General features: G+C 40.5%; 1 protein-coding gene across 1 annotated transcript in view; it reads right to left on the reverse strand.

Moving 5' to 3' along the window:
* Positions 1–8,306: 8,306 nt before the first annotated feature.
* The window catches only part of LOC108929354 (glutamate receptor ionotropic, kainate 2-like), a 60,587-nt gene continuing 45,032 nt past the window's right edge, over positions 8,307–23,861 (reverse strand). The window contains exons 10-16 of the mRNA XM_018743808.2: positions 21,854–22,060; positions 20,486–20,709; positions 16,548–16,666; positions 14,236–14,453; positions 11,965–12,190; positions 10,118–10,368; positions 8,307–9,832 (exon numbers count right to left, since the gene is read on the reverse strand). Of these exons, the coding sequence (XP_018599324.1) occupies positions 9,668–9,832; positions 10,118–10,368; positions 11,965–12,190; positions 14,236–14,453; positions 16,548–16,666; positions 20,486–20,709; positions 21,854–22,060 (1,410 nt within the window). The 3' untranslated portion in view covers positions 8,307–9,667. The remainder of the gene's footprint in view (positions 9,833–10,117; positions 10,369–11,964; positions 12,191–14,235; positions 14,454–16,547; positions 16,667–20,485; positions 20,710–21,853; positions 22,061–23,861) is intronic.

A 23,861-nucleotide genomic window follows, 5' to 3' on the forward strand; every position in this document is an offset into this window, starting at 1 on the left:
GGACTGCACAATTGCTGTAGTTCTGTGGATCCAAGATGAGACATGACACATACTAATTTAATTTAATCTCCAAGAAGTTATTTATAGATGTAATTAAGAAGCCAGACAGTGGAAACAAATGTAAAAAAATGAGAGCCAAGGAGAAAGAGACAGAGAATGAAAGATAGGGAGCGAAGAGATTGTAGCTGTGTATGACACTTATACAGCAATATGTCATAGAAGTGCCCTGCTGTTACCAGATAAAATAGCAATATACTATTAAAATGAATTGTATGCAATGTTAACAACAGCCTGATCATGAATATGAAATATATTACAACTGATCTGATTTCAGGATTAAGGCTCATTTTGATCTATAACAATACATTTTTACAGAATGGTATAAATATTCATGAACACTTGTTGACATTCATTATAACATTCATTCATTTTTGCAGACACTGTAATCCGAAACAGTTTACAATGTTGTCATATGGACAGTTTTGGTAACTGCAAAATCAGAAGTTCTGATTTACCCTTTTTAACAAACAAACAAACAAACAAATAAACAAACAAAGCAAGCAAGCTAAGTTTACACTGTGATGAATTTTACAGCCTAGAAGTATTGTCTGTTCTTTAAAGAAAGATGATGGTTATGACCTTTGCATTGCTTCAGAAGTGTAATTATTTTGAAAGCATCTTACCACTTTGCTGTGTTGGATACTTTCATGCAATTTTTGTCTGGCACACCCTATCACTGGAGCTACTTATGTATGAAATTGTACTCAGCCAACAAATTTCAGAAACTGGAGACCTAGACAAAAACTGGTTGTTTTGCTTGGGGTAAAGCGTCCAAATTGGTTGACTTACCAGCACACAATCTGAGAGACCTGAACAGCTTGAATTCTGATAGTATTTCAAGGAAATACATAAATCACAAATCATACATCACACATACTTCATATCTCATCATATAAAGTAAAGAACTTTTCTAACCTCTTTCATCACATATGCTAAAATGACTTGTTGGGTGTCAGCATACACTGCTGCTGGCTGATGGGTGTCTAAGAGAGCACACCACCCATTTCAGGATGCAGGACTGAAGGCAAACAAAGCAAATATATGCAGCAGGAAGTATGAACCACTTATAAACCAAGGTCTAAAATTAACGTAAAACTGAAATCAAACTATAATGACAAGGCTGTACCTTTAATCTACAAGAACAGTAATGTATATAACGGCAATGACTTACTGCATATGTTGTGATGTGGATAGCATTAATGATCATGGCTGGTTTCAAAAGCACCATACAGGGTTCACAATAATGAAAATAGACTGGTAGAAGTGACATCTTTTCATTGTAATTCAGTACATTTCAGCCTTTAAGTGCAGCTGATTTCCCAAATTTTGTAATAATAGATAAGACAGCATTTAGCATCAAAGTTCATTTTCACGGCAAGGAATGACAGAGGGCAAAGACACTTCTGTCCCCCATTGTTTGTATTTTACTTGAGCGTTTAGGACATCTGGAAAGAATGTCCTGTGTCTGTTGGTAAAAGCCTGTATCATCCATCACTGATATCATGGTTTTACCAATGACAGTATAGTATAATTAGAGGTCAGTCATCTTCAAAGGCTTGGAGGTTCTGATAAAAGGTCTGTTTGCAGAATCACAACTCAGCTCCTAATGGTTTTGTTGGGACACTTTTAGTTTTGATAACAGGAATCACACTGAATTATTTCCAATTATTCAAACTGGTCCCATTAGAAAGCTAATCAACCTCTGCCACATTTTCCATCCAGATGTTCCTTAATTAATGACACACTGAAGGAGAGGATTCTGTGCGTTTTTTAAAGTCTATTCATAATGATCACAAAATCAACATTTTAGCTCAATCATACTGCAGATTAACAGGGTGAAAACTGAAAGGGGAACATCCAAACTTGAATTTTATTTCAGGCATATATAACAATATTATTCTTTAAAACCTGCAATTTTCCAAAATGAAGATGTTATGAAGTAATGATTGTATCATTATTATTGGGATTAAGATTGTACTGGGACACATTCACAAGGGTCTTGTGTATTTTTTAATACTGACGAGCTACACTGCAGTTGCAGATGCTTCTTCATCTCTTGTGCATTTCTGGAATATACCCACCTGTCATGGATTTGATTAATAGCTCCATATATCTTTCTCCTGCTTCTCCCTGACATCATGTTGCCAGCAAGCTGTGACATTGTGACAGACTCGCCTTTTGTCTGGCATCTGGCTGTGAAAGCCATGGGTCTGAGTCCAATATGGGTGTCACTGTAATACATTCAGCTGCTTCAACAAAAAAAATGCAGGTAAATACATTTATTTACTAAATATGAGCAACACAGACCTGTGCACAAGTGTACGACATCCTGCTAAGGTAATATTCACCAAAAATCAAAATGGACAGAATGTGTGCGGACTTGCGGTATATTTGTGCGTTAGCAAGACAGTTCGGGTCAAGGATACACAGGTTTATCATTCTTTATCATGCCTTTAGTCAAACAAGTTTTTTCATTGTATTTCAAAAGCTGAGGAAAAACGGGTGCGTTTACGAGCTCAATAACATTCCAGGCTCCGCACATAATTGATATGGTAATAAGAGGGGAATTAGCCATTGGATGTCCTTGTCCGTCTGGAACTTTCCGTCCCCCGCGTCCTCACTGATGCTGTCATGGCAGCAATCCAGGCTCACACAAAGGCCCTGTGGTTTGTCCTTGGAGAGCAGTATTTCTGTTCCCCAGACAACTGAGAAGCCCTTCTGATGGTTCAACCCTGAGAACTTACATTCTGCTGAATTAAACTTCAGCAAAACTACACCCTTTTACCAGTCATCTTTACACTGCTGCACTCAGCAGCCACCCTCAGCAAGTTTAATGAGCCTCAGCAGTGCCATCCATTTAAGAAAGGATGCAAAAAAGTAGCAGTGGCAGTAGGAGCAATAATAGTAAAAACATGAGCACCGAGGTGGGAGTATCTAAGTAAATTCTAGAAAAAAACATTATAAAATGGTAACCCTTTCCCCATGAGCTGAATTGGCTCTCAGATCATAATAGGCTGTTGAAATTCCCAGTTATAATAAAAGCTGTCAGTAGACATTTTGGAATGCATTTGATGTGATTAAAATAATTACATGAAAAAGCAATGTAGATATGAAGTACACTGCCTGCCACGTATTGATGACTGAATTTAATCAGCTGTCCTGTAAATAGAAGTGTGGCAGGGAATAAGACATAATTTAACGTAGAACCTTAGTTAATTTATTGTCTCTTCTGCAAAAAAAATTGTTCTGACAATTAAATGGAAAATCAAAAAACAAAATGACTCTGCACAAAACTGCATAATACTACAGTTAATTGGAGTCTTATTATTTTAAAATATTTTGTCTCCAAAGGATTTTGTGTGGCATAATGAACGAGAGTGGAAAATGGGTAGAAATAAACTATAAACACAGGTTTCCAAAATTAGAGAGTTTCAGACATATTTTTTTACTGGATTTCAACAAAATTCTGCCTAATGAATGTTGTGCACAAAAAAAAAAAAGAAAAAAAAAAACATTGCAAACCAAACACAGATTGGTGCAGAAAGTCATCTGCACAAATGGTCTTTACAAAAGATTCATTAATCAGTTGCATCCCCATGGGAGACAATGGGGAGGGACCCACACTTTTAAAACGGACCCATTAATCAAGTGGCAGGGGAGTGAGATGCACTCCACCAGACACAGGGGATCAAAGCCCATGAAGAAGGGGCAGGGTTTCAGGCTTCCTGAGGTCTTAATTGCTTAATTCTAAATATTAATTGGATAGAAAATTGCCTCACCTGCTGTTTTGAGTGTTAAACTCTGATAAAACAAAGTAATGCCAAAACTTGCAATGGGCTGTCAAGAAGTAGGACTTTCACTCAGCATATTTGCTGGACGGCAATAGAGCCCGTTCTGCCGTCCAAAGTGTAATTTCTTCTACAGCTGGGCCATCCAAACAAACAAACAAAAAAAGCACAAAGAAGAAGGAGCATCAGAGTTAATAAGCAGAAGCCAGCAGCTGGAAGACCCCATTTCCATTGCAGAGATATTTTGATTTACACGCAGCAAAGAAAAACAGGGGCATCTTTCAAAAATCAGAACATCGGGCAAACACAAAACAATAAATACTCAGACAGAGAGCAGGAAACATCAGGTGCTGTGAGATGCACTGAAAGCAAACATTTGAGTCTTTATAAAAGCAACTGGTGACCGATGTGGAGCCTGGAGTCTTTCCAAAGCACCTGTTTGGCCACCTGCATAGCGGTGCCATTATCACACAGCCCAGGCAGTCAGCTCACATCCTCTCCCATGGTAATCTGGCATTTTGATACAGGTGCACCAATGAAGTAAACATTTATTTAACACTCTACTGAGGAAAACCAATCCAATGCAGTGGATCTGATTAGTTCATTTCAGGAATTAGATTAAAATTGCGGTATCAGAGGGTTGTGTCACCATTTAGTGTCACATTTTTTCGCTCATGCCAGCCACTCCAAAACAATGTTGAAAACTTTTTTAATACCAGGTGTTTGAACAAGGTAGGGGTGTGGTGGTGCAGTGGGTTGGACCAGGTCCTGCTCTCCGGTGGGTCTGGGGCTCGAGTCCCGCTTGGGGTGCCTTGCAACGGACTGGTGTCCTATCCTGGGTGTGTCCCCTCCCCCTCCAGCCTTACACCCTGTGTTGCCAGGCTAGGCTCTGGTTCCCCGCAACCCTGTATGGGACAAGCGGTTCAGACAATGTGTGTGTGTTTCAATAAAAGACGTATTTTGCTTCATGGTAATACAGTCGTTGCATAATATTACTTCAAACAGCCGAGCTACAGAGAATAATCTGTGTTAAGAGGGTTGGCTGTTAAGTGCTTTTCTGTCGAGTTTGGCGTTTATTTTGGGAGTGTATGTAGTAAGTGAGTGACTGGATTGTACCTATGTGCCCTTTTGATAGTAACAAAATATTAAAATGAAATATTAACCATGCACAAGTTCTACAAACTATAAATGGAACCCAAAATAGAAACTGGTAAGTAATGTAGAGCTTCATATTTAGCTATTGTTAAGAAATGTGTGGTTTTTGGAAGATAAATGTGTGCTCTCAGTATCAGAGGAGAGTACGATACCATGCTGCTAACTGCATGTCAGCAAAATTGTAGGGAAGACACTGCAGCTGACATGTTTTCATTGCCTCACCCTAATAAGGGCTTGCAGAGTTTGCCATCTGCCACCATCCTGAAGGCTTGTGGGTGTGCCAGGTACCTTGGGTAAGACATGGTGCAAAGACACTGCAGTGCACTGCAATGCACTGACCTCAGGAGTGTCAAAGTTCATGGCAAGAATGAGATGAACCCTGTAGGGCATCAGGAAACAAAAGGAAACATAAGAAGCTTGATGTTATAATTCATTAGACAGAGAAGTCATCAAAATCCATTTTTCTATCTTTTTTCCCTTAAGAAATTACACCCATTAATGATCAATAACAGCTTGTCCAGTGCAGGGGTTGTGGTGATCCTAAACCTATCTTGGAGCCTCATGACAGGATACCCCTGGACAGGATTGAGGGAGGGCACTCATGCAAACACAGAGAGAACATACACCGTGAACCAGTTTTAAACTCACACCTGAACCCACAGCCCAGGAGCTCTGAAATACCAGTGCTACCTGCTACGACACTAAACTGCCCAGAAGGAAATTTCAATAGAAAAGTAATATCATTTTATTTATTTGTTGGTTCCACTCAGAAAAGCTCAAAATTAAATCCTCTGGTAAGATGAAGGTGGTCATATCTTTATGTAGTGTATAGTTGCTCTGAATCAATAGGTAACACAAAATCTATATTAAACTCTAATCTTACCTATGAGTTCAGATACTTGTGGCACAGAATTTATTTTGCAAATGCAAAATCCGCAGTGGGATTTTGTGTAAAGTCATTCTTCACGGGTCTGCTAGGTATACGTGATTTCTGCAGTTCTTTTTCAAGCAGACATTATAGCCATAATTATCGTATTATCCAGAACAGAGGGATATCATCAACAGCTTGAATGGAATAAGCATTGCAGAACATGGCTGAGTGGGAGAGTGATAAGGTGGAATTAAAAAGCCCAGTATCTACTATAGAATGGAAAATATCCATGAAGTTCAGAGCATCATTTGCCTATTACATCAGTAAAGATTAAAATGGCTCCTCATTATGGGATTATTATGACATTATGTGATCCATTTCAGACCTGGCATAAATAGACTGGAGGTAAAGCAATTCGTTTGTGCTGTAAAATACAGGTTACTCTTGAGATGTCCAGTATTTTTCTTGTTTAGAGGTCTTTGAAAACTTCTTTGATTTCGTTTGCCACACTGAATGTAGGACTGCTGTGTAAATGTTTAAATACATAGTAACCCTTACATTGTTTCTAGAGAACATGGGGGCTATGGTTTTATTTCAGAAACAAAAATACAAATAAAAGCAGTTTCATGAAGCTCACAAGCAATGGCAAAATATTCTGGACTGTTGGGGACATACAAGAGGAGAAGAACCATTGCCAATTGTGAGGAAACAGAGGAAACCAACGGTGAGATTAAAACACATTCAACTTTTTAAAAGTTACGTTTTTTAAACCTTTTTCACAGCATTTGTAGGCGAAACTTCACTCTGTGAAAATATATAATACTTCATTATCTTACCCTTTGGCTTCAAATTAAGCTGGAAGAACTAAGATGTTAAATTTGCATATTATTTACACTAATGGTATTTCTTCTCAGTGTCATAAAATGGTACGAGTTAAAAACATCTTGAGAACTAATTCATATTCATGTCTTTTTTTTTTCCCAAAGCTTAGGTACATAACTCTCATGCACAGTGCACAATTTTTTTTCAAATGTGGTACAAAAATTTCCCTCATCTGTCTTCACCACTTATCCATGCTTGTCTCCAACACTGGTACCATCACAGAATAACGGCGTGTAGACTCAAAAATACATGGTACTGGTTTTGTTTTGCTTGGCTGAGTCTGTATTAAGATTTCCATAGTGTCTGTACTATGATGCTCTTGAGTTTTATTTCTCTTCATTCAATGATACTACTGACTTCAAAGCAGCACATTTCAGTAGGTTTGTTTCTTCTAATTAAAGGTGATCAATTGGTTACATCTTCAGTTTATTTATATTGATTTTTCAGTGCACATGGCAATGATCATAAACCTTACTCTGTTCAATCAGAAGTCATAAACAAGTATTTTAAATTATATTGTTTCTTCATTAATAGTAGAGTGGCAGAGCAACAAATGAACTGAACAGCTGTTCTGTTTAATCAGTATAATAGGAACTGTCCTTTTGGTTGGCAGGTTAATGTGTAAGTGATTTTGTTTTACTTCCAGCTGACTGATGAAATAAATGCCCTTCTTCTAACAATTTTAAACTAAATGCTTTAGCTGAGGGTTCGCTTTCATTTTTATTGTGTTTGGGAATCTGTAATCATAACCTGAAGTAAAGCTTTTTTCTCCCGAAGAATAAGTAATTGATTATTATTTCAAGTAAATAATTACTATAATTGTTCTTGTATTTTGTAGTATTAATTTTCAGCACTAGATGTCTGTCAGAGAGGATCAAATGAACATATTTTTTCTTATGGTGCAAATGCACTTCAACCACTTTTCCTAGACTAGTGTAGAGTCAATATACTGAGTGTACTGTGATTACATTTTATTCATGGGGAGGTCAAGCAATATCACAGAAACACACATGGGATTAATATAAAGAGTGTGTTTTAATTATTTTGCTGCCCTGCTGTGTATTTCTAATCTAGGAATTTCTATTTTTCTTTTTGAACATCGCAGGCTTTGGCAGCAGGAACAATACTGGCAAGCTACGATTTTTGTTTCCATGGTAACATGTAGAGGTCAATTCACATTAAGCCAGCAGGGGTGATGACAGATCCAGAAGAAAACTCAAGCAAACGTGTCAGGTACAGTAGTGGGACGACTCTCCATAATTCAGCATGATAAACTTAGGCTCCAGCTAGGCTCTGAATCACTTGACTGAACTGTCAATGCCTTGATTGAACCATATTACTTCCCCTTGTTCTTACAGAGCCAGTGGGTATATAAAGAGTGAAAAAGCCTGTTCGATTGTTCCAGCCTTCCGGGGTTAAAACTGTCAATCCCAAGAAGCAAGTCAAAGAATGCAGAAAGAATAGATTTTAATACTGGTTTATTCTTGAAATCTCTGTACCATTTTATAACCTCTTGATCAAATTAATTTTTTACATTTTTTTTTCCCTATTGTTAAACCATTGAAACACTTTTTTTCACATTTGAACACTAACAATACTTTTTTAATCAGTGGTGAAGAATGATAAGCAATATTGGTAGGTCATCTGAAGCTTGATTTAAATGCCTTTATTTCTATATATTCCCTGCTGTAAAAATAGAGCAGATATGGTTCCTTTACACAATAAAAATACTATACCTTGGCTTCAGTGCTACCAGGCATGCTTGTCACCCAGCCCCACACCCACCCACCAACTGACCCCCACAGGCCAATACAGGCCTTGGGAGTTGGTGGTCAAATCTGTCATTTACAGACCCACACGTGTAGGTCAGTTTTGCTGATAAAAAGTATTAGAAAACTGGTCTTTATACAAAAACCTTTTTTTATACAAATCTTGCATCTTGAAATAATAAAACAATATTCTGTTCTAAAATAAAAAATAAAAAAGACTCCAAGTAAAACGCAGAAATACAAGGAACAAAGGTACATGGACAAAGCAGGTGTGAAAATATAAATTCAACAATAAATAACAATAAATACCATTCTAGACTGTTAATGGACTGCCCCAATGTCTACATTCAGGCAACATGGAACAAGATGTTAAAAGCTTCAAGATATCAGACATTAGCCACTTGGTCAGGTGACTGACACTGAACTGGACGGGTGAATTTTAAAATTTCTGAAATCATGAAAAGAGAAAGACGCACATTATGTCAGTTACAATAGGTTTAAAATAATCCTCTCTGTCCACACAATATCTGAATGATGTTAGTGGCGATAAACACAGCTAGTAACACAAACGCACAGCTTTTGGAACATATTTTCTAACTTTTGCAAATACATTTCACTGTTTTGAGAAACAACGTCAGCCTTTAAATGCATCTCAGTTGCTCCGTTTTCCGACATCTAGGAGGAAATAATACATAGTTCGTTCTTGTGTTATAAAAAACAAAATCACTATTATGCGACGTTTGTTCCGTTGCAGTGCGTTTGCAGGATTTCTGCTTGGAGCATGAGTTTGCGAGGCTGCGTGTTCTCGACGGCTCTCAGAGTCAGCAGGCCTTTGGAAGTTGTTGCTGAAACCTCCACTTTCTACTCCAAAGACTTTAAGAAAAATTCTGGCTGTCCCAATACATAGGCACTGTACCCAGAGTGCTCTGCTCCATCAAGGGTTGTTTCTCTCTCTGTTATTCACAACATTCCTCTACAGTGATTGATAACAAATGCACTGAGGTGACACGCTGGATTTTGCCTAAGCGCAAGTATTTCCACAGGAAACATTTCTTCCATCTCCTCCTGAGCAACCTGCCTGGAATAACAGCCACCCAGTCCTCCTTTGCACCTCCCCACTGCTGTGGGGGAGGTGGCATCTCCTACGCCATTGTTTCCTTCCCGGGCAGCCTGCGGTCGTTGAAGGTGTGCATGTTGATGACTTCCTCCGTTTTCACCAGGACCGGAGCTGGGGGCTTCTGCTTGAGCCGCCGTTGGCATTTCAGTGACCCCCGCAGTTCATCCACCATGGCACTGCAGAAGGACCTCTGTGGAGGAGAGAAAAAGGAGATATTTATTGAAAAGCAGGCCCGTTACAGAATTCGTCAGTTTTTATACACTACAAGTTAATGCTACATGGAGTAGAGAAAAGAACTGCTTCATTCCAAGAACAAAAGAGTATTTCAAATCCCGATTTAGCACCTGTGACAAATATGAATTTATTAATGAATATTTATGACTTTTTGATGTATTCACATAAGATTCTTGGTAAGCTGTTTCAGACACCTTAGCTCTTCAAGTTGCAATGAGAGCAGTACTGAAATGTCCTTCACCTTTTCCAGCTGAGCATTTTGTCTGGACTTGTAGAGGACCTCTCCCACCGCTACAAACACAGAGAGCACCAGACCAGCAGCCAGCACAATGAAGATGCCTCCGATGTTTTGCACACCAAGTGCACTCGCCTCCTTGCTCTCCTCTTCTGGGCAGCCATTGCCCCGCCACCACTTCTCCTTCATCATGTGCAGCTTGCCTTCCTCCTGAAGCTGCAGGATGGCGATGGTGATCTTGTCTCGGTATGGAGAGCCTGTGGGAAAAGTACGGTGAGTGTGTGTGTGTGTGTTGGATAAGAGTACAGGGAATATGAAGTCTTGTATCATGCAGAACTGTGTAAAAATCACCCCAAATGGTTGCTGGCAAAAAGCCAGAAAAGATTTAAATAGGTGAAGGAATTTGACTAGTAGTTACAATGTTACACACAAACCACACCATTTAACATTTTGAGAATGAAAATACAGAGCAGCAAACAACAGCCTGTAAGCTTCTCCCTTGTTCCACAAGGCCCATGTGTAATGATTTGATGTGCCGTTACAAACTATTATAAACCCCCTTCCCACTTGGCTTCTTAATTATGAGCAGAACAAAAGCACTGTAATGAAGAAGTGTGCGCTGACATCCTGTCATCCGTACCTTGCCTTACTGGTCCCAATTACCAAGCGTCTTACTCTCAGCGCTGGCACGTACAACGGATGGGTGAAATCCACAAATTAAGAAAAAGTGCTAAACCCTGTGCATAAATCCACAGCGGTAGATCCGATCAGATCAAAGGAGAGTAATACTGACTGATTCCCCGCTGCGCTGCCTCTTCGCATGAATATTTAAATGAGGTGCATTAATAGTCTTGCCACAAAAGGCGCATTTTTCAGCCCAGCGAGAGATTTAGCTTTCTATTATCCCTGAACTGTGTGACTGTTTCGCCTTGAACCAAACAGGCACCCTAACACAGTTTAAGCTATTTCGCAAACCGCCTGAAAGCAACTCAGCCAAAAAGGGCCTCGAGTGATCAGTAGTCCTTGTGTCAGAGACATGTGTTGAAACGGCTCACGAGGGATGCAACCGCGGGGAATGGAAACGTGAGCGCGATGGAAGGAGCTGTCAAAAGGATGCTGATGTTTGATAAAAGTGACTGGTTTTGGCTTTTGGCTCTGGGTTAGTTTTGTCTTACAAAAGTGCGGAACAGGAAAGATCTTAACATGATAGATGTGTGTGCATTCCCATGTCACTATCAAAATGCCCTAAAGGATGTGGTTTGCCAACAGACACCTGTCAATGGCTTTGGCAAATCTTCGAAGCAAATGAAACTTTCTGTTCAGGTCAGCAGGCTGTCAAGGAAAACATATGTGTGTGTACACACACACATATTTCTCTCATTATATCAACGAACAATATATATTGCGATGTGTCCTACTGGGGGGTGAATGAGGCATCAGTGCTGGAAGAGCCTTGTCCACATGTAAACATTGACTTATTTAAATTTTAATGAACATTGTGAGTTATTATACAATTAGCACAGGTTATCTGCATTATTGCCCCATAAATTTAATCTGTTAATTATGCATTCATAAGCACTACATAAGCATTCACAAATGGTTATCCAACAAAGGTACATTAGTACAGTAGGAAAAACAGTATTATCACTGAAGAGCCCTGTGGAATATCTTCATGCCTCAAAGCATCGGTTGTTGAAAAACACCATACCGTTTAGGTGTTAAGAAGGTCGAACACTGGACACTACTAATTCAACTGTACGGCCGCAGCAAAATATTTCACTTATTCTAATACAAGATGAGCAAAAAAAGGGAAAGTTACTAAAAGCTATGCCGGCGGGTTCTATTAATCATACCCATAGGAGTGGCCACGCCATAGGCCTTGGAGTCGATGAGGCCGCCGACCTGCGTCAGGTTGCAGTTGCGCTGTGTGACGTACTCGATGGCTGTGGACTCCATGAGGAAGGCATAGTCGGATGTGAGCACCCGCTGGATGCCCTCCTCTACGCTCTTCACCATTACCGAGTGCCTCCGGCTGCTCATGAACTCCCACATCTTTTCGTACGTTGATATCTTTGTTTTCTGAACATAAGAAGGAAGAAGTGGCAAGAACGGAAGCATGGTGAAGAGGAACATAATTACCCTGCAGCAGAGTTATAGTAGTGTCTCTTTTTTCAATCAAAACAACTTGGTATCTCCTAGCAGAAAAATCCTACAAGCAAAAACTTGTAGTATAATACACCTCTAACAAATTACTCATAAACAAATTATTCAGAGCTTCTTTTTAAATATATTACACTATCTCCATTGGTAATCACCAATAGGTCCTACTATGTTTGTGAGTATTAAAAGCTATTTGATAGATATTCAGTAAAAAAAATAAAATAACAGCATATTAAAATTGTTACAGAGAAAACTAAAAAAAAAAAACAGAAATATACCTAATTAAAAATGGTTATATACATCACGAATGGGTAAGGGTATTATTTTATCATGTAATTATAATCTTTGTAAAGAAGGAACATAAACCAAATTTTACCAGATTTAAATTCATGGAGAATTTAAAGAGTGACATGGTTCCTTCTGTTTACTTCATTAAAGCAAAGTTAGAGCAAAAACCAAAACGCAAAAACCTGAAATGCAAAAAATATGAAGCTCTTGGAAACCATAACAGAGCGAAATATCTGGCCTTGATTCGAGCAGTAGCTGTGCTCTTTGACACCCATCTGTCTGCTTGGAACTGCTTCTTTCTTTGTCTCGGCTGAGTGCTCATGGTAGCACTGCAGCATCTTCCACAGGTAACACATGAATGAACGCAGTACACATTCAGACAGCTCTTTTGGGACTTCTCTTTACCTTCTTCACGCAGACCTTCCGCCATGTCCTCTTACGCAACAGGCATTCTCCTCCACAGAACATAGCTACTGTAGCCTAGCATGCGGTGCTAGCGCACAAACAGTTCCAGTAGTAAGTTCATCATTTCGGCGTGGCAGTGATGAATGAGACCCAAGTTGCACGCAATGATTTCATGTTTTTTCCCTCTGAATCCAGTTCTGGGCCTCACTTTATTAAGTGAGCTAAACAGGCTAAGCTACGGTGTTGTTAAGCTTTTCAAAGAAGTCATTAGGAAACAACCTTCACCTTAACAACTCCTCAAGTCGTGTTCCTCCAACTGTCAATTCTGTACTTTGAAATAGAAGGACAATAAAATACCGACTTAGTGTTGAGCACTGTCAAAGCAGTCTCTCCACAGCAGTCCACTGCAGCAACGCTTTGCTAAAAGCGACGAATCCCTCAGCCGTTCGGTGGAGTCGTTTTGATTAAAGCACTATAATTTAAAACAACCCACTGAAACATGACTGCTATTCGACAAAATGTGAGAAATATTCCGAACATTCATTCTCACTAGCACTGGAGCCTGTTCCTTCAACAGTTCTTTGAAAACACCGGGTAAAATAAATTTTGTTAATGTATAGGCCTATTGCGTGGGTGTGGTGGCGCAGCGGGTTTGACTGGGTCCTGCTCTCTGGTGGGTCTGGAGTTTGAGTCCTGCCTTGTGATAGACTGGTGTCCCGTCCTGGGTGTGTTCCCTCCCCCCTTCAGCCTTGAGCCCTGTGTAGCCAGGTTAGGCTCCGGCTCACCACGACCCCACTTGGGACAATCAGTTTCAGACCGTGTGTGTGTGTGTAGGCTAATTTGTACACTTTACCTACTCAAGGGCTAACACACTAGTATAAAGATCTTAATTAAAAACATGAGAGCTAAATACTGTGAAACTGAGATGTGACAAACTGATGGTGTCCTAATGCGTTAAGCGTGCTTAATTTTAACAGATTCTTCTTTCAGCTTCATTTTTCTCTACATACTGAACGATAAATAATAAGCTCATACTATACAACTAAGTTGTGAAATTATTTTGTGCCAGTTCATAAATATCCAGATTAGTATGTTAGCCTGGGGTTTTTAGTTACGAAGTGGAAAGAAGTCTTTCTTGTGTTTAGCCCGTGTTGGGTTTTAATAAATGTGAATATGCTGGATTCAGATTATTTTATTACTTCATTAGCTTACTCAAATAAAAGCGGATGAACACGAAAAAACTCGAAAGGGCTGAATATGCATTTCAGAACCTTGAAGAAGGTCATGGTGGAGCCATCCTCCACCGTCCCATACTCAATCTTGGTTTGCTTGGCCAGGTCGTCGGCAGAGTCGATGGGTGACTCCATGCGCTCCACGGTGAGGAAGGCTGCGAGGTTAGCGGTGTAGGAAGAGATGATGATGAGCGTGAAAAACCACCAGATGCCCCCAACTATCCGAGTGGAGAGAGCTTTGGGCATGAGCTCAGATCCTGGTGATGGTGGGACAGCAGAGGAAAAACGTTAACCCACAGATTCTACCCTATACAAGGTATTTAGGACAAGGTTGGGTTTAAACCCCTTGCACAGAGGGGCAGGGCATGGCTAACTAGGGTAAATTTAAATATGCTGTACATCAGAGGCTTGATTTAAGTAACTGCATGCTGCAGGCTTAAGGAGAAAAATTATAAATAAATGAAACAGCTCACCCACTCATTTTACAGTGAATTTAAAAACGTGCTCTCTTGAATTAATTTTAGTCTGGAATTTTCAAGAGAGATTTACAGAGAATCTTTCTGTGTGTGACTGAGGTCTCTGATATTTATGGAACTCTCTTCACATTATTACCTTTTTTATATAATACACATGCCTTCAACCACACAAAGTAATATGACATCTAAGTAACACTTCAGAACTGTCTTTTTGCTCTGAGCACTGTTGCTCAGTTCTAAAATTATCTAGTTTTTTCCTTTCTTTTTGATTACAAAGTTCACTTTTGTCTTCATGCTGATGCCAAAATTGTCAGCAACTTGATTTGCTGTTACAATACAGGAGACAGGATGTAAAACATGTCAAGATCACGTCTAAACTTTACCATGAGAAGCCTTTTATTTACAGAGTACTAAAAGTGTAGTTATTTTTAAAAACTGGATAACGGTCTTGGAACTCATTAGAGTTTTATTGCTGATTGTAATAAACATCTCACTTGTTTCTTCAGGACCATTTATTACAAACTATATAGACAACTTTGTTGCATTTCTTGTACTTTTTTTTACTGCAGTAATGAGGACATGTGAGGGCTGGAAACATGAAGAGAAGTTCCTATAATTTCCCGTCTTTAGTGCTGTCACAGTTTGTAAATGGCTATGGGGAAGATGAAGAGGCTATATAAAGCTGAGAGGGAGTCTGCCAATGAGCTCACAAATTCTATCTTTGTTTGAGTAGCTCTCAGTATGATTTCCTTAGCCCCTCTATAAAGCACAGGAAAGGGACATGAGAGGTAGGTGCAGCTCTGGCCTTCTGCTATGGAGGTTAAAATGGAGAAATAAAACCTGGGAAAAAATGATGGACTTGTTCCCTCCATCATCTGTTCAGGCACATTGTTAGATAGGACCCAACAAAGAGTTATTATCCATGATGTCCAGCAGAACGGATGCTTCACTGGTGCAAAACCATACGTGCAAATGAAACAGCAGATAAAAAAAATTACAGGATGCCTTGTCTGAGGGAACAAGAAGCCTGCCCATTTCTCCCTGGGTCCCACGAGTGATCACATCAGCATCAGCAAGCCGGATGAAACCTGGTTGGGGCTGACTGTCATGTACCCAAGGTAACGTCACTTCCAAACACCACCACCCACTTTTTCTCTGGGGGATGACAGACCATATGCAAGAGGAACCTCTCTGCAGACATGCCAGTGGTTTCCTGCCTTAGTTCCGCCTCCTTTTGCTCACATCACCCAGTCTTCATCTGCATTTTTCTACCTGCATTGTGCACCTGCTATGCCACATTCTGAAACAGCTACTTTTATGGGAAGAAAAATAAACACCACAGGCAAGTGAAAAACTGTAAAGAAATAAGAGGTAAAACTGCCATTCTGCCCATATCATACATTATCTCTTTATACATGGGTCCCTGAGGCTGAGAAAAGACATGGACTAAAATAAATTCAATTATTACACCTTGGGTCAGTCGGATGTATTTTTCCATAAATGTAGAGCTCCAGGTGAGCTAAGACGATGTGAAAACAAACCATTCCAATGGGATCAGGGACACAATGTTCTTCACTGACTTCCCTGCCTGAACAAAGGTGGGCCTGTTATAGATAGTATCCCTATAGCAGGGCACCTATGGGGCTGTTATGCAGTGAATTACACTATAGAAGGCCTGCTGTGACCCATATTACACAGGTGCACCTGCAGCAGTTTTCCCCAACCCTTCTCTGGGTACCTTAGTGATGTGGCTCTGTAGGTTCCCAAATGCACAGAGGCTCCCCAGGCATTAGTCTTGGCCCGTTTAAATCTCTTTTACCCCAGCAAAAGAGTGGTTAGTTGGACCATGGCAGGAGAAAGGGCTGAGGCGTCTACCTTGCTGCATGAGAGCTCCAACTCCGAACCAGAAACTATTTAGCAACGTGAAATTGTTTTCCACCACATCAGAGTCGGGGTTGCACGGATGGGGGTTATACCACTCATAGGGGCTAAACCTGCGACAATCAACAGAGAACACACATCTGTTTTAGCAGGAGACACACACAGGATGAGAAAACACAGATCTCCTTGTACCTGCAAAGAAGGGGAATGAAACGGGTTAAATTAAGAAACAACATAAGAAATACGGTGTAATATTACTATCAAACTGCAACATTTTGTCACAACAAGCAATGCTTACAGCCTTTCATACTATTACTCCTTCGTCCTTACTTAAAATCGTGCATCTCTTTCGATAATGTCACCATTTGGAGAAATGAGTGACATTAATTTAATTTAAGACAAATACTAAGACAGTAGGCACACATGGCAGATAAACTATGGCTTTGCATTTTTTTTGTCTGCAGATTGTTCTATGTAGCCATAGGCGTGGAAAAATAACAACTGATGAAATGAGCATCTAAGAAATCACTGTTGGGCCATTCTTTACTGATTTCTGAATTACTTTGCAAAATAGTCATCTTTTTTTTTTTTACAATTTCAATTATTTTACCAAAAAGAAGTTGACATGCACTTATTAAAAGAAATTATTTAGTAAATTCAGTCAAAGGAAATTGTATAGTATCTGTAACCTCAGATATAAGTACATAAAGATATTTGAATTTTGGAGTATGACCCTCTGTTCGTATTATCTAACATTATTCCATCACAATCTCTGTGCACTGGATGCATCTGATGGGCAGAATTTTTTTCATCTATTTTTACTAAGTAGATTTGTCAATCCAATAAGAGTCTAAAGATTTATTGGGTTACAGTTGTTTAGTACATTTCCTGAGTAAAAAAACTGTAAAAATTAAAATTTTGCTAGTAAAATATTATACAAAGTGGTTCATATTGTGTTGGCAGGCAATCACACTCCACTGATACAGAACCCACTCAGTAAATATTGAATTAAAAGGTATTTTAAAAACAACAAGCTATAGAAAGTTGAAAAAAATAAGACAGGAGAAAGGGAGATATTACAAGCTGACTTACCCATATTCTTTCTTAAAGAGACCACGAAACATTAGGTGCATATTCTGAACCAACTTAGATGACAGTTGTTGCTTTTCTCACTTGTGTGATTGCCAGTAACATTAAAAAATCTTTAACCATAAAACTATCAGGTTTACCAGGAGTTTACCGTAGACTGTGGCCACCCCAAAAGTTCTATGGTTAACATGTGTTTTTGATCTTTTTTTCTCTCACCGTGCTTCAAATAACAATCCGTTACAACAAGAAGCAAAGCAGCTGGTACAAGAGGTTAAAGCAAACATGGATCGGTAATCACATCTGCAGCGTATGAGGTTAAATGTGTTTGAGTGGCGTTCTGGTCATAGATGAAATATAGAAGGATGATGGAGAAGGCGGTGAGGAGCAGTGGTCTTTTCAGAAATGGTACATAATGCAGGTCTGGGAGGGGGGGTGCGGTGGCGCAGTGGATTGGCCGGGTCCTACTCTCCAGTGGGTCTGGGGTTCAAGTCCCGCTTGGGGTGCCTTGCGATGGACTGGTGTCCCATCCTGGGTGTGTCCCCTCCCCCTCCAGCCTTACGTCCTGAGTCGCCGGGTTAGGCTCCGGTTCCCCGCGACCCCACATGGGACAAGCGGTTCAGAAAACGTGTGTGTGTGTGTGTGTGTGTGTGTGTGTGTGCAGGTCTGGGAAACATCATGGAACACATCCCAATGAGAAGCGATGGAAGGACGCAGCATAAAGCCTGGGCAGCTGATCTAGTCAAAATATGGCAGCATGTAAATGACTTGCTCAAGGAATTATGCTTCCTCATGAACTCCATCAGCACAACTACTGTTTTCAATAGAAAGAAGTCAGCTTTACTGTCTCATTATTCAGAGGCATATTTACAGAGAGAAGATATTGCTATCATTCTCAATACCATTTGCTGGCCTGGAACGCTCGCTTTGTCAGTGGTGGGCACTGCTGTCATGTGGTAGTAGCGTTTCTTATTGACTCAGCTTCTCATTAAGCATCACGGCCAAACATTTTGCTGTGAGAGTGTAATCTATACTGGAATGAACATAATAAGTAATGAGCACCATACCTGATAAAGTGAGTCTGGTCATGGCTAATTAACTCAGGATGGATGTTGGGGAAAATGGAAGTAATGGAAGGGGTTTCCCTGAATCAGTGCAAGGAGATGTGAGGTCAGCCAGCATAACAGATGTGTAAAACAATTCAGCACAAAAGCAGTAGACTGGCCCATACAGAGACTACCACTGGATTACAAATCATTTAAACTTCCACAAACCTTGGTTCTCCGTATGCTTTCAAGACCCCACACCTCCGCCCCATCCCTTCATCTTCTGTGCTTTAGTTGTTGTAGTTGGCCTAACAATCACTCAACGGAAGGTGCGAGCCCCCAAGTGGACTCCAACCCCAAACCAGGCACCTTCTTCCAGTTACTCCCACTATCTGAATCTTCTCAGGACTAAACGCATTGTTTATGGTACAGTGACCATCTCTTACGAAGTCCCACCATTGACTTTGTTTGAAGCAAGGTGAAAGAAAACAAGAACAAGTAGGAAGGGTGCTGGAGGCGGTAAAATCACAGCAAGTCTTTGAGGAGCAGACTAAGTGGCAGGGCTGAAGACAATTGCCTTTGCACAGTCGCCCATATTCTGCTTCGTGGAGCAAATGTACTACCTCTACATGTCTCCCATCCTATTGACCCACTGTGGCTATATTCTTCCATTACAGCGAGTTGTCACTGAAGAGGGGTGCTTTGTGAAGAAGGAAGGCTTTACATTTGGCCAGAAACACACACAAAAACATACACCCCACTTACATCTTAAACAGACAAAAAACTGTGTTTTAAAATCCTTTTTCTTCCTACATGATGGAATTTCAGACTCGTGCACTGGGAAGGAATTTGCCGACAGCATTTGGAAATGCTACTTATGGATTTTTTGAGGTTGTTTTTGTCGTTATATGTCAAACATCATCAAAATATCAGTGTTGAAATGAACACCAAACAAGATGGCCGCACATAAAGAAATATGACATATTTCATAAATAATTCAAATTTTATCCAAATATTCCACTTCTGTGTTTAATAAAGTTCCATCTGAACAAGCTGTGGGTGATTTGTAAATTTATTCTTGGAGAAATACCCCTCAATGTTTCTATACATTCCTCAACATGCAGGTGGTCCCCGATTTATGATGGTTCGACTTGCGATTTTTTCGACTTTACAATGGTGAGCTGGCAATAGACATTCAGTAGAAACCATACTTCGAATTATGATTTTTCCCCAGGCAAGCGATACGCAGGGTAATACTCCCTCACGATTCTGGGCAGCGGCAGCGATCCGCATCCCCCAGTCTGTCACACAGAGGTGTGTATTAGGTGTATTAAATGCATTTTCAACTTACGATATTTTCGACTTATGATGGGTTTCGGGGAACGTAACCCCATCGTAAGTCGGGGACCACCTGTATATAGTAAAATGTTTAATTTTTAAACCTAGTGATGAACTTGTGCCTTCCTAGTTTGGTGTGGAGAAAAGTATTTATTTCAGTGGGAGATGGAAGACTGCCTTTTGCATTTGTGGTACAGAAATTAAATTTCTTATAAAATAATTTCTGCTGTAATTAGTCATGGAAAGATGTTAATTATTAAAAGTAATTGTTAGGTATAGGAAAGGTTCTGTTTTTGTCTTTTCAAATGTTTCCACGGTTCTCAAAACTGCACATCGGTGAAATTCTGCCCAGTGCCAGATTCTTAGGATTTGGAAAGATTTAGTCTGTCATGAAATCAAAGATAGAATATGAAATATATAAATATATAAGGGTATATAAAAGCGCTAAAACTGTCATGTTACCTGGCTATGACAAACAGCACACAACTGACACCCAAGTAAGCCAGCAGAATATACATCCAGATATCAGGCGAGAGCGGGTTGAGGAAGGAGAAAACCCCGGGGTTTGTACCGTTGGGCTTCCGGTACAAAATACTTATCCCCAGCGTCATGAAGGGCTTGGAGAAGTCGATGACCTTCTCCCGCATGTACGTAATGGCCAGAGGAGCTACCGCCAGGTCAGCGTTCTGTCCACATGGAGCATAAATGAAAGAGAAGCAAGCCATAAGTCAGCGGTGCTGGACGCGTTAGGGGCAATCCAATTAGGAAAGAAAACGGTCCCTTGACAGAAAAACAAGTCTGTCTCACTGCAGTTAAGTGCTAATCTAAAGCTAGACCTTTTTATTTTAACAGAATGTGATTTAAGAGCTGCTATTTTAGTGGTTTTTCTTTGCTGTGATTCACCACAAAAAATTAATTCTGTATACCTTTATTTTCTTCAGTTTCGTTTTCATACAAACGCATGATTGGTAGCTCTATACGAGTGTCTGTATGCAGGTGCTCCAAGAAGCACGGCTGTTATTGAAGTAGCTCAGCATTAATATCTGGCTGGTAAAATAAATTAATGTCCATGCCTATTGAGGCAATTGAATTGAACTGTACTGAAAATGAATCAACAAAGTTGTTAAACACACACACACACACTTTCTGAACCGCTTGTCCCATACAGGGTCGCGGGGAACCAGAGCCTAGCCAGCAACACAGGGTGTAAGGCCGGAGGGGGAGGGGACACACCCAGGACGGGATGACCGTCCGCCGCAAGGCACCCCAAGCGGGACTCGAACTCCAGACCCACTGGAGAGCAGGACCTGATCCAACCCACTGCGCCACTGCGCCCCCTCATGTTGTTAAACACTTTGACATTAAAAGTATAAATTCTTCATCAAAGAAATATATTAAAAATATAGGGCTCAGATAACATATTTGTGCATTTGGAGCTTAGGCAAGAGAAATTCTTCTTGAAAACATGTAATTTATAACACTTTCACATTGTGTGACGTAAATATTATTAGAGGTTCAATCTAGGGGCGCGGAAGGTTTGGCCTATGTCTGCTGTGTGGTGGGTCTGGGGTTCGAGCCCTGCTTGGGGTGCCTTGCGGCAGACTGGTGTCCCATCCTGGGTGTGTCCCTTCCCCCTTCGGGCTTGTGCCCTGTATTGCCAGGTAGGCTCCAGCTCACCACGAACCCCCCCCGAGACAAGCAGTTGTAGATGTTGGTTCACCCTACAAGAAACTTCATCTTTTCTCCACTGAAGAGTGAATGGTGGTGTGCTGCACTTAAAAGCCAGGATATTAATAGCTGATGATAATGAGGACAGCGATGTTCTCTTACGTGGTCCATGAGCTCCCTGACCAAGCCATTCCATTGTCCGGTGGTCTCCTCCTGAGCCCCATACTTGCCATCCTTCACCAGCTGCACGTTGTAGCGGAAGCCCAAGATGTTAGCCAGCTCCCTCAGCAGGTCAATACAGTATCCCTCAAATCTGTCATTCCCGTACAGGGGCTTGTCTGACTTCTTAAAAATCACATAGGGCTCCTCCTGCAAAACAATTGGAGAAAATGCCCATCAACAATAACATCTGATGCCTCATTGCAATACTGAGACTCAAAAATTTGGTAACACCCCATATTATAATATTTATAGTATAAAAGCCAGAAATTATATCTTATATCTGGATGTATATGTTGAAAAGAAGAAAATCAACATGAGTGCTGTCACTAGAACCAACTGTAAAGATGGCCCATCAGCGCAGTACACAGTGGAAATCATATGAAACTATCATGTTCTAAAAGACTGGACTTCATGTGAAAACTCGGTTCCCTCCGCTGGGAGCCTGGAGCAAGGACTGCAAACTAGACAACAGTTTTATTGCCTTATAATATAGAACAGGCAGAACAGTTTTCTTTCCAACCCTTTATCCCCAAAAAAGTCCCATAGAGAATAATGACGGATCATCATGTAAAGTACACATAAAGTGTGGATTTTTGGCACAGCGTCGTATGTACTAGATAACAAACTAAACGCGTATTCCAATTTACATTTTCATTTGAATTTTGGTGTGCACGAGCTGTGGAGGATGAATAACGAGGGAAGCTCAAATGAGTATTGCATTTGATTTTTCAGTCTGGCATAAGATGTATGAAAAACAAGAATCTCACATTCCAAACTGGACATCACTATTGAACATTATCAACTCTACATCTCTGTTTAACATATTTAATTTTACCATCTTGTAATAATACGCACAGTGAACAACAAAATTCAGCTGCCTAATTTTTACATGTGTTTGATTTATGGAAGCAGCATATCAGTAAATAAATAAAGACTCCACATCACCCGATAATTGTCAGGTATATGAATGGATTTTCTGTCTGGTTTTCAGACCTCACATTCATTTCCTTAAACTAATCATTTCTGAAAATCTCTGATCAAGTAGGTGAAAGAAAATAAATCAGGCCTTTTTGACTCAGTAGCTAAAGTGTCATGCAGGCAATAATTACTGGGTTTGCGCTACACTTTTAACCTATGGCAAGGAATGCCCTGCAGTCCTCTGTCTAAAAAAAAATAATGAAATCTCTAACAAACATTATAAGAGAAAGTACACAATGCTTTAATTTGACAGGTAGTCTTCAAAATTACATCCGTGGTCTTTGATACTTAACGATGTCACCTACCGCCTTCCCGTGCCCATCTGTGTCATTTAACTGGGGACATTAGGAGCACATTCTTTCATCAAATGTGTGGGTGTGTGTCTAATCCCTGACATCTGCTCTCTTTCATTTCCAGCACAAACCCGATTCCCCCGCTTCGCTGTACACATCACCTGTGGGTCTCTGGAAACCGTGTTGCCATGGCAATAGAGGAGTGATTCAAACACTGAGCCCGCAGAAGTAGAGACACACTGTCAGACCTCAGTGCGCTGCTGGAGGCCCACAAAAACAGGCAAGTTCTCCCTGAACGTCACACATGTGACCCCACAGAGTCTACGCTTCAGTCGCCCAGCAGACCCAGAACACCACTCCAATGTGTTTCGACCCAGATCCAACAGTGCACAGTCCTGCCAAACAGCAAACGTTGCGTTCACACACACTTCGTGTTAACTCGCTCAGAAAGTGTCAGAAAAACACCTTGCGTGTTTTCACATTGAGATTTCCTGCAGGTCATGTGGAGCTTAGCACTGTGACCCACTTTGAGGGAACCTTCTGGGAGGGAGACAGGAAGAGGGAAGGCGCTCAAGGACACGGCGAGGTGCCAGCGCCTCTGTTCCATCCGAACCGCCAGCGAACACTGACACATGCAGCTCATGCGGAAAGAATCTTCTAAGTAAGTTCACTAGTCA

Source organism: Scleropages formosus, chromosome 1 (assembly GCF_900964775.1).
Source record: "Scleropages formosus chromosome 1, fSclFor1.1, whole genome shotgun sequence".
Lineage (NCBI taxonomy): Eukaryota > Metazoa > Chordata > Actinopteri > Osteoglossiformes > Osteoglossidae > Scleropages > Scleropages formosus.